At 49.0% G+C, this 11136-nt stretch overlaps 1 protein-coding gene across 1 annotated transcript in view; it reads left to right on the forward strand.

The window, feature by feature from the left end:
• The window catches only part of LOC141148439 (zymogen granule membrane protein 16-like), a 28890-nt gene extending 18581 nt beyond the window's left edge, over positions 1–10309 (forward strand). Inside the window, exon 4 of the mRNA XM_073635937.1 lies at positions 9854–10309. Coding sequence (XP_073492038.1) covers positions 9854–10175 — 322 coding nt within the window. The 3' untranslated portion in view covers positions 10176–10309. The remainder of the gene's footprint in view (positions 1–9853) is intronic.
• Positions 10310–11136: the final 827 nt, after the last annotated feature.

The raw sequence follows: 11136 nt of genomic DNA on the forward strand, positions 1-11136 counted from the left end.
ACACGCCCCTGTTAGACAGGGGCAGAAAAATTGGGCCTTAGGCACTGGTGCTGGTGCCACAACACTGCAACCCCTCACAGACACTCTAGTTGGAATGCAGGAACGAGCCCTGCTGCAAAGTATTACATCAAAAATTGTAATTACACGCCCCTGTTAAACAGGGGCTGAAAAATTGTGCCTTAGGCACTGGTGGTGGCGCCCAGAACCAAAAATGTTCTTACAAGCTATCAGCGTGATGATTGAGGAGGAAGAGGATAATTACTCAGGGATAGTCACTCAGCATCAGCATAGGCAGTCTTTGAAGGGATCTGAGATTTCAAAAAAAATTATTCGGTTACATCAGCATCAGGTGCTTGGTAGCTGGTGGTGATCCAAGACTCATTCATTTTTATGAAGGTCAGCCGATCGACCGAGTCGGTGGACAGACGCACCCTGTGATCGGTTACCACGCCTCCAGCAGCACTGAATGTGCGTTCCGAAAGAACGCTGGATGCAGGACAGGCCAGTAGCTCAATTGCATACTGTGCAAGCTCTGGCCAGTGATCCATCCTCAAGACCCAGTAACCCAGAGGATTTTCGGTGGGAAAGGTGTCCAAGTCTGATCTTGCCCCTAGGTATTCCTGCACCATGTAAAACAGACGCTGGCGATGGTTGCTGGAACCGATCATACCTTGGGGCTGCGGACCAAAAAATTGTCTGAACGCATCGGTCAGACAGCCACCTTCTCCACCGCTCCTTCTTTGACTGACCGAAGCCTCAGCAACACGTTGTCCAGAAACAGGAGTTTGTAACCTCCCAGTCTCTGGGAACGCGTTGCACAGACCTTTCTGCAAGGCCTCCCAAAGATGTTTCATCCTCTGCTCCCTCTGCGATGGCAAGATAAGGTCCGCAACCTTACCCTTGTAACGTGGATCAAGGAGGGTTGCCAGCCAGTATTGGTCCTTCTCCTTGATACCACGAATACGAGGATCCTTACGCAGGCTTTGCAGGATCAGGGAGGCCATGCAGCGTAGGTTTGCTGAGGCATTCGGTCCGGAGTCCTCTGGGTCACTAAGAACGACATGGTCCGCAGCCACCTCCTCCCAGCCACGTACAAGTCCATGTGTTTCTTGGGACTGATCCCTTAAAGACTGCTGCTGATGCTGAGTGCCAGGCTCCACCTCCATACTGACACAATCTTCCTCCTCCTCCTCTTCCTCCTCGTCCTCTTCCTGTGTGATCGGCGGGCACGCAGGAACACTGTCTGGATAAAGGGGGCCTTGAGAGCTAAGGAAGTCCTCCTCTTCCTGCCTCTGTTCTGCCTCAAGTGCCCTGTCCATTATTCCACGCAGCGTGTGCTCCAACAGGTGGACAAGGGGGACAGTGTCACTGATGCATGCACTGTCACTGCTCACCATCCTTGTGGCCTCCTCGAATGGTGACAGGACAGTGCATGCATCCCTGATCATGGCCCACTGGCGTGGGGAAAAAAAACCAAGCTCCCCTGACCCTGTCCTGGTGCCATAGTCGCACAGGTACTCATTGATGGCCCTCTGCTGCGTGTGCAGCCGCTGCAGCATGGCCAACGTTGAGTTCCACCTGGTGGGCATGTCACAGATTAGGCGGTTCTTGGGCAGGTTAAACTCCTTTTGGAGGTCCGTCAGCCGAGCACTGGCATTATATGACCGGCGGAAATGCACACAGACTTTCCTGGCCTGCCTCAGGACATCCTGTAAGCCCGGGTACCTGCCCAAGAACCGCTGCACCACCAAGTTAAGGACGTGAGCCAAACAGGGCACATGGGTCATTTGTCCCTGTCGGAGGGCAGAGAGGAGGTTGGTGCCATTGTCGCAAACCACCATTCCTGCCTTAAGTTGGCGTGGCGTCAACCACCTCTGAACCTGCCCCTGCAGAGCTGACAAAACCTCTGCCCCAGTGTGGCTCCTGTCCCCCAAGCACACCAGCTCAAGCACCGCATGGCATCTTTTGGCCTGCGTACTTGCGTAGCCCCTTGAACGCCTACGGAGCACCGCTGGTTCCGAGGAAGAGGCCATGGAGGAAGAAGAAGAGGAGGGGGTGGAGGAGAGAGGTGTGTCACAATCAGCATTTTGGAGGCGTGGTGGCGGAACAACCTCCAACACTACTGCACCTGGTCCTGCATCCTTCCCAGCTGCCAGCAGAGTCACCCAATGCGCCGTGAAACTTAGGTAACGTCCCTGTCCATGCCTGCTGGACCATGAGTCAGCGGTAATATGCACCTTACCGCTGACCGCCCTGTCCAGCGAGGCATGGACATTGCCTTCCACATGCCGGTAGAGAGCCGGAATCGCCTTCCGTGAGAAAAAGTGGCGTTTGGGTACCTGCCACTGAGGAACCGCACATTCCACAAACTCACGGAAGGGGGCAGAGTCTACCAACTGAAAAGGCAGCAGTTGAAGTGCTAGCAATTTTGCCAAGCTAGCATTCAACCGCTGGGCATGTGGATGGCTGGGAGCAAACTTCTTTCGGCGGTGCAGCAGCTGGGGCAGGGAAATTTGCCTGGTACAATCTGACGTCGGTGTACCAAAAGCAGATTGCCCACAAGTACTTGGCTGTGACACACCTAATTCTACACCTTCATTCCTCTCACTGCAGGTCTCAGAGAGGACTGAAGGTCTAGTGGGGTTGGAAATCTCAGCTGATGAGGAGCAAGGAGAGATCCTCTTTGTTCTTTGGTGTGGGTCTTTTAGATACGCTTGCCAACGAACTGCATGGCAGGTCAACATATGTCTGGTCAAGCATGTGGTACCCAAGCGGGAGATGTTTTGGCCACGCGAGATACGCTTGAGACATATGTTGCAAATAGCAGCGGTGCGATCTGATGCACTCGTCTCAAAAAAGGCCCACACCAAAGAACTTTTTGAATAACGCGCAGAGACTGCAGCGCCCTGCACATGTGGAGCTTTGGGGTGTGATGCAGTCAATGTGCTGCCCTTAGGCTGGCCCCTGGAGGGCATCCTGCCTCGTTGGTGATGTGCCACCGCCTCCTCCTCCTCCTCCTCCTCCTCCTCCTCCTCTCTCCTATCAGGCACCCACGTTGAGTCAGTGACCTCATCATCCCCTCCCTCCTCATCACTGGAGCAAACCTGGCAGTATGCTGCAGCAGGGGGAGCATGACTGCCAGATTGCTGTCCTTCTTGGGCACCCCCTCTGTCCGTGCTCATGTTACTGCCTTCATCGAGCTCAGTATCGTCATCAGAGCCTTCCAAACGCTGGGCATCCTCCTGGAGCATGTACCCAACACTGTGGTCAAACAGTTCGAGGGAATCCTCATGAGGACATGGTGGAGCTAGGGAAGGAGTCACTGATGACATTGAGCTGAGGGAAGAGGCCGCTGCTTTGCCAGACAAAGCACCCTGGGCATGGGTGAGAGAGGATGAGGAGGATGAGGACGGCTTGGTCATCCACTCGACCAAGTCTTCCGCATGTTGCGGCTCAACACGGCCAGCTGCCGAAAAAAAGGCCAAGCGTGTCCCATGGCCACGTGCTGATGAGGATGCACCGTCTCCACGACCAGCACTAGACACAGAGCCTGCTTGCCCTCTCTTATTGGCTTGTGACTGTCTGCCTCTCCTTCTTGGCCTTCCAGACATACTAATGGCCTGTAGCTGCACTAAGCTGGGATAGAACACCTGTAATTTTCTTCAAGTAGCTTTATATACTGTAACCAGACAAGCCTGCCTGTCAGTAGGAAGATAACAGGAACGGATCTAGCTGAACACTGTGAGCAGGATGCACTGTACTAAATGTAAATAGTCTAGCTGCCTGACCGTGGTACTAATAGGATCAAATAGAACACCTGTAATTTTCTTCAGGTAGCTTTATATACTGTAACCAGACAAGCCTGCCTGTCAGTAGGAAGATAACAGGAACGGATCTAGCTGTACACTGTGAGCAGGACGCACTGTACTAAATGTAAATAGTCTAGCTGCCTGACCGTGGTACTAATAGGATCAAGTAGAACACCTGTAATTTTCTTCAGGTAGCTTTATATACTGTAACCAGACAAGCCTGCCTGTCAGTAGGAAGATAACAGGAACGGATCTAGCTGTACACTGTGAGCAGGACGCACTGTACTAAATGTAAATAGTCTAGCTGCCTGACCGTGGTACTAATAGGATCAAATAGAACACCTGTAATTTTCTTCAGGTAGCTTTATATACTGTAACCAGACAAGCCTGCCTGTCAGTAGGAAGATAACAGGAACGGATCTAGCTGAACACTGTGAGCAGGACGCACTGTACTAAATGTAAATAGTCTAGCTGCCTGACCGTGGTACTAATAGGATCAAATAGAACACCTGTAATTTTCTTCAGGTAGCTTTATATACTGTAACCAGACAAGCCTGCCTGTCAGTAGGAAGATAACAGGAACGGATCTAGCTGTACACTGTGAGCAGGACGCACTGTACTAAATGTAAATAGTCTAGCTGCCTGAACGTGGTACTAATAGGATCAAATAGAACACCTGTAATTTTCTTCAGGTAGCTTTATATACTGTAACCAGACAAGCCTGCCTGTCAGTAGGAATTTAACAGGAACGGATCTAGCTGAACACTGTGAGCAGGACGCACTGCACTAAATGTAAATAGTCTAGAAGATAACAGGAACGGATCTAGCTGAACACTGTGAGCAGGACGCACTGCACTAAATGTAAATAGCAGGAACGGATCTAGCTGAACACTGTGAGCAGGACGCACTGCACTAAATGTAAATAGCAGGAACGGATCTAGCTGAACACTGTGAGCAGGACGCACTGCACTAAATGTAAATAGCAGGAACGGATCTAGCTGAACACTGTGAGCAGGACGCACTGCACTAAATGTAAATAACAGGAACGGATCTAGCTGAACACTGTGAGCAGGACGCACTGCACTAAATGTAAATAGCAGGAACGGATCTAGCTGAACACTGTGAGCAGGACGCACTGCACTAAATGTAAATTGCAGGAACGGATCTAGCTGAACACTGTGAGCAGGACGCACTGCACTAAATGTAAATAGTCTAGAAGATAACAGGAACGGATCTAGCTGAACACTGTGAGCAGGACGCACTGCACTAAATGTAAATAGCAGGAACGGATCTAGCTGAACACTGTGAGCAGGACGCACTGCATTAAAAGTAAATAGTCTAGATAGAAGATAACAGGAACGGATCTAGCTAAACTGAATACAGTGTATATATATATATATGCAACACCTGGGATGCATATATATACACAATACACTGTAAGTGCAGCTAACTGACTGACTGTTCTGCCTAATCTATCTAACTCAAATCAAATGACACTGTCTCTCTCTCTCTCTATCTCTCAGCACACCGGAACACACACTACACAGGGCCGCCGTGCAGGCGGCCTTATATAGTGTGGGGTGTGTACTAAATCCCCTGAGCCATAATTGGCCAAAGCCACCCTGGCTTTGGCCAATTACAGCTCTCTCTACTGACGGCGCTGTGATTGGCCAAGCATGCGGGTCATAGTGCATGCTTGGCCAATCATCAGCCAGCAATGCACTGCGATGCCGCAGTGAATTATGGGCCGTGACGCGCCACACGAATTTAGCGCGAACGGCCCATAACGTTCGCAATTCGGCGAACGATCGAACAGCCGATGTTCGAGTCGAACATGGGTTCGACTCGAACACGAAGCTCATCCCTAACTATGACCCCTGTTATAACCTCCTGTTTTAAACTCTGGTTTTAACTCACCACTTAGACCAGTTCCAACAACTCTGGTTTTAACTCACCACTTAGACCAGTTCCAACAACTCTGGTTTTAACTCACCACTTAGACCAGTTCCACTTGAACAGAGTTCCAGCAGACTCAAAGATGAGCAGGCTCACAATGAGTTCTACACAAGGTTATATAGGCCTCAAGCACCTGTGACCAATTAACCACTCCCCTTAATTATTAGGCTGAAGGAAGCAAAGAAAAAAAGCTGTTTAAAAAGTGTCAGAAAAGGGTGTTAAAAAGAACCTAAAAAATGCAACCCAGCAATCACCAGCAGTCAAAAAGCAAGACTTGTTCACTCTCCACTCAAGGTCCACACTGTTTAGCTTCCAACCAGATATCACTTGCCAACATCACCTGCTGCCAGATGCCCCCTCCCCCAATCGGATCCAGACAGTTTGTTTATGAACCTGCTGCAGATTAATAGATTAACTGTCTGGATCCGAATGGGGGAGGGAAGGAGGCTGGGGGGGTGAATTACCATTGCTATTTTTAATTTTTGTAATATAAAGCATGGGGGGGTTAATGTATTGTCACTAGTCAGCCACTAATGCATCAGTGACCAGTGGCAGTACATTAACCCCCCCATACTGCATATTACAGAAATTAAAAATAGGTAACATTGGTAATTATCCCCCCTCAGCCTCCTCCCCTCATCTGAACCAGACAGTTCATTTATTAATCTGCAGATGGCATTTGGCAATCATTATGTTTGGTGCTTAATTTGGTGCAATCATATACACACTTTGCTGACCTGGTTCCCCCTCGGCGGCACCTCCACCTCCAGGTCGCAGCTTCAGCAGCAGCTCTCTATGCTCCTCCCATCCCGCCTCTGGCCGTGAGTGACATCACGCCGCCGGGACGGGACTACGAATCGTCTTCATAGGGGAACGAAGTGCTGACAGGGAAGGGCTGGTGGGGTCTGTCTCTGTCTAGGCTTGTGCCGGGTGCAGGAGTGTACTTGGCACATTGTAACAGAGACAGGTACAGACGACTACAGTACAGGCACAGCTATTAGTGGCACCGGCTAGTGCTTTCTGTGAAACACACTGCCGACACTTCACCTGTGCCCCCTCCCTCCTGCAAATTGTACCGCCCAGGGCATCCGCCCCTTCCACCCCTGCCTTGTACCGGCTCTGGCTCAGGGCACCGCCCTAGGAACGTGTACCAGTGCAGAACAACATGTAAAACTTCCACTGGGCCGGGAGCAGTGACAGGTACAAAGGAAAAATGTTTTTTAACTGATGGCAAATGACATTTCCCATATGGCTTCTATTTAAAATAAAGAAATGGCGCACAGACCCCTGAAAAGATCCCCCCAAAATTTTGAGGGACCTTTTGAGGATGTCTAATCCCCATTAGATTGCCTTTTACATCAGGATTCCCATTGGACTCCCCCTTACATCAGGATCCCCATTAGACCCCCCTTACATCAGAATCCTTATTAGAGTCCCCCTTACATCAGGGTTCCCTTAAGAGTCCACCCTTATATCAGGGTCCACATCAGACTCCACCCTTACAACAGGATCCCCATTAGACCCCCCCTTTACATCAGGATCCCCATTAGACCCCCCTTTACATCAGGATCCCCATTAGACCCCCCCTTTACATCAGGATCCCCATTAGAGTCCCTACCTTACTTCAGGATTCCCATTAGACTCCCCCTTACACCAGGATCCCCATTAGAGTCCCCCTTACATCAGTGTCCCTATTGGAGTCTACCCTTACATCAGGGTCCCCATTAGAGCGTCCCTTACATCAGGGTCCCTGTCAGAGTCCACCTTTATGCCAGGGTCTCCATTAGAGTCCCCCTTACATGAGGGATTGAATTAGAGCCCACCCTTAAGTCAGGTTACACATTAGAATTCCCTGTTACATTGGGGTCCCCATTAGAGTCCCATATTACATCAAGGTCCCCATTAGAGTCCTCCCATAAGTCAGGGTTCCCTGTTACATCGGGGCCCTTCTTACATCAGAGACCCCCTTTACACCTGAGTCCCTATCAGAGTCCCCATCATATGCCCCTTACATCAGGGTTCCCATTAGAGTCACCCTTTACAAAGTCTGGGTGCGGGTTGGGGGGGTTGAAGTGGAGACCATGGGTGACCTCTGCTGACCTGAATCCTCAATCAGTGCACACTGAGTATACCTCACTGACCCTAGTGGTGGGCCGGATAAGACCTTGCAGAGGGCCAGATGTGGTGTAGTTTGGAGATCCCTGATTTAGGACTATGACATGACTATTGAGAAATAATTGTGCTCCTCATCACCATCTTGTGGCCATAATGTGGTATTTTCCCCATTCACACATTCCAATTGCAGAGAAAATAGACTGAAGAACATTTGATCTTGCCCCATTCACACAGGGTGAATGTACAGTACATGCAATTTCGATAGAGGAACTGCTCTGTAATTTTTTGATTTTTGCATTTGTGTTTTATTTTGTGTATTTCATTGTTACATGTGTAAAGTCATTTAAAATAATGAGACTAGAAAAACATGCCCAGTGTAGCTGAAAAGAGCATTCGTAATCCTCATGGTCCAGCTGATTGCACCCTAAAATAACACAAAAAATCACCCAAATATGACCATCCCTATTAACACCTTCCTGCCCAGCTTATAGCAGATTGACGGCCGGGCAGAGGCTTTGCCATCCTGACTGGACGTTATTAGTTCAGCCCCATCAGTGTCCATCAGTGCAGCATATCAGTGCCCAACAGTTTAACATATCCATGCCCATCAGTGCAGCCTTATAAGTGCAGACTAATCAGTGCTGCCTCATCAGTGCCCACCAGTGACGCCTCATCAGTGCCCATCAGTGCCACTTCATCAGTGCCCATCAGTGCAGCCTCATCAGTGCCCATCAGTGCCGCCTCATTAGTGACGCCTCATCAGTGCCTATTAGTGCCGCCTCATCAGTGCAGCATCATCAGTGCTCATCAGTGCTGCCTCCTCAGTGCCTATTAGTGCCACCTCATCAGTGCCCATCAGTGCAGCCTCATCAGTAACAATCAGTATCCATCAGTGCAGCATATCAGTGCCTCCTATCAGTGTCCATCAGTGGTGCCTTATCTGTGCCCAACAGTGAAGAAGAAAATTATTGATTTGTAAAATTGTATTACAGAAATGATGAAAAAGGGGTTTTTTTTCAAAATTTTTGATCTTTTTTTTCATTTGTTTAGCAAAAAAGAAAAAATCCCAGTGGTGATTGAATACCACCAAGGGAAAGTTCTATCTGTCTCAAAAAAATGAAAAAAAAAAGTAATTTGGTTACAGTGTTGCATGACCGCGTAATTGTCATTCAAGTGTGACAGCGCTGAAAGTGGAAAATGAGCCTGGGCAGGAAGGGGGTGAAATCGGCCGGTATTGAAGTGCTTAAACCAATGCATAAATCTTGTGATTTTTGGGGGAAATAGCTGCGGCACTGGCAGCAATGGGAATGGAGCTTATGGCCAGGGGCAGATTTACCATTGGGCTTGACTGGGCTCAAGCCCATGGGCCCCGGGCCAATAGGGGGCCCCGCCCTTTTTGAAAGCAGCCGAGATACACAGGACATCCGGCTCTGTATCTCGGCGGCGCAATGACACTGGAGCAAGGCTACACTGACAAGTCTGCAAATGACACTGACAAGGCTGCATTGTTGGGCATTTAAATGTAAGTTTTTTCTTTAAACTTCCCTCCTAAACTTGGGGTGCGTGTTATACACCAATAAATACGGTAATTATCATTTTATCCATTTTTATTGCTTTTATTAATCGTGGACCCAGGACGAATACCAGTACAGTATCCCCCACTTATACGCTTATATATTATCTACTTTTGTGAGTAGCCATTTGGCTGTTTTGTCTTGTCCAATTAAACAGAAGTTCTTTAATACTGCACTGAGTCTGGCGCACCTTGTCCTTTTCTATTTCTATTTTATAGAGCTGTGCATATGTATAGAAGGGTAGGGCCCGAAAGTGACTCAAGCCCAGGGGCCCCGACCACCCTAAGTCCTGCCCTTCTTATGTCAGTTTTATTCATATTATTTATCTTATGTTCCAATTTTAGATATTCTTTCTCTATTTCTCTTCTGAAGAATGACGTGGGTTTGTTCCCTCCACAGGATCCAGGTGCGATATGGGACGACGTGGTCAGAGTACCGCGGAGGCACAGCGGGTGATCTGGAGGAAATTCTCCTTTCCCCCGGAGAGCACATTAGCCGGGTAAATGGGAGCTATACCTCCACCGTCCGCCGGCTGGTATTTTTCACCAACAAGGAGCGCGTGTTCAGATTCGGCAAAGATATCAGATTTGCCTTCAGCAGCTCCCCTCTGTTCCCCGACACCTTCCTGAGATACATCAGCGGACGCTCCAGGTCCGTCATCAAGGCCATCGGCTTCCACTGGGACTATCCCTCCAGCAACTGTGTCCACTGCAACAAGTAATTTCCAGACCGCTGTGCCGACCTGAGCTGCAGAGTATCGCCCCCCCGTCTGTCATCTGTCTACCTTACCCCCCATCTGTATCAGCTCCCAATATTCCGTGTATCCTCTCCTCATAATAAAATCTGCATCTACAATGCCTGTCTGATTCTTTTATATTAAAACAAAATTATAGGCTTCCTGAAAGGAGAACTATAGTCAACTACACTATATTACCAAAAGTATTGGGACACCTGCCTTTACACACACAAGAACTTTAATAGCATCCTAGTCTTAGTCCGTAGGGTTCAATATTGAGTTGGCCCACCCTTTGCAGCTATAACAGCTTCAACTCTTCTGGGAAGGCTGTCCACAAGGTTTAGGAGTGTGTCTATGGGAATGTTTGACCATTCTTAAAGAAGCGTATTTGTGAGGTCAGGCACTGATGTTGGATGAGAAGGCCTGGCTCGCAGTCTCCGCTCCAATTCATCCCAAAGGTGTTCTATCAGGTTGAGGTCAGGACTCACTCATCTTCTATGTCTCTATGGACCTTGCTTTGTGCTTTGTGATTATGGTGTGGGGTTGTTTTTCAGGGGTTGGGCTTGGCCCCTTAGTTCCAGTGAAAGGAACTCTTAAGGCGTCAGCATACCGAGACATTTTGGACAATTTCAGGCTCCCAATGTTGTGGGAACAGTTTGGAGATGACCCCTTCCTGTTCCAACATGACTGAGCACCAGTTCACAAAGCAAGGTCCATAGAGACATGGATGAGCGAGTTTGGAGTGGAGGAACTTATCTGGCCTGCACAGAGTCCTGACCTCAACCCAAAAGAACACCTTTGGGATGAATTAGAGCACAACATCAGTGCCTGACCTCACAAATGCCCTTCTGGGAGAATGGTCATACATTCCCATAGACACACTCCTAAACCTTGTGGAAAGCCTTCCCAGAAGATTTGAAGCTGTTATAGCTGCAAAGGGTGGGCC

Source organism: Aquarana catesbeiana, linkage group LG06 (assembly GCF_042186555.1).
Source record: "Aquarana catesbeiana isolate 2022-GZ linkage group LG06, ASM4218655v1, whole genome shotgun sequence".
NCBI classification, from domain to species: Eukaryota; Metazoa; Chordata; class Amphibia; order Anura; family Ranidae; genus Aquarana; species Aquarana catesbeiana.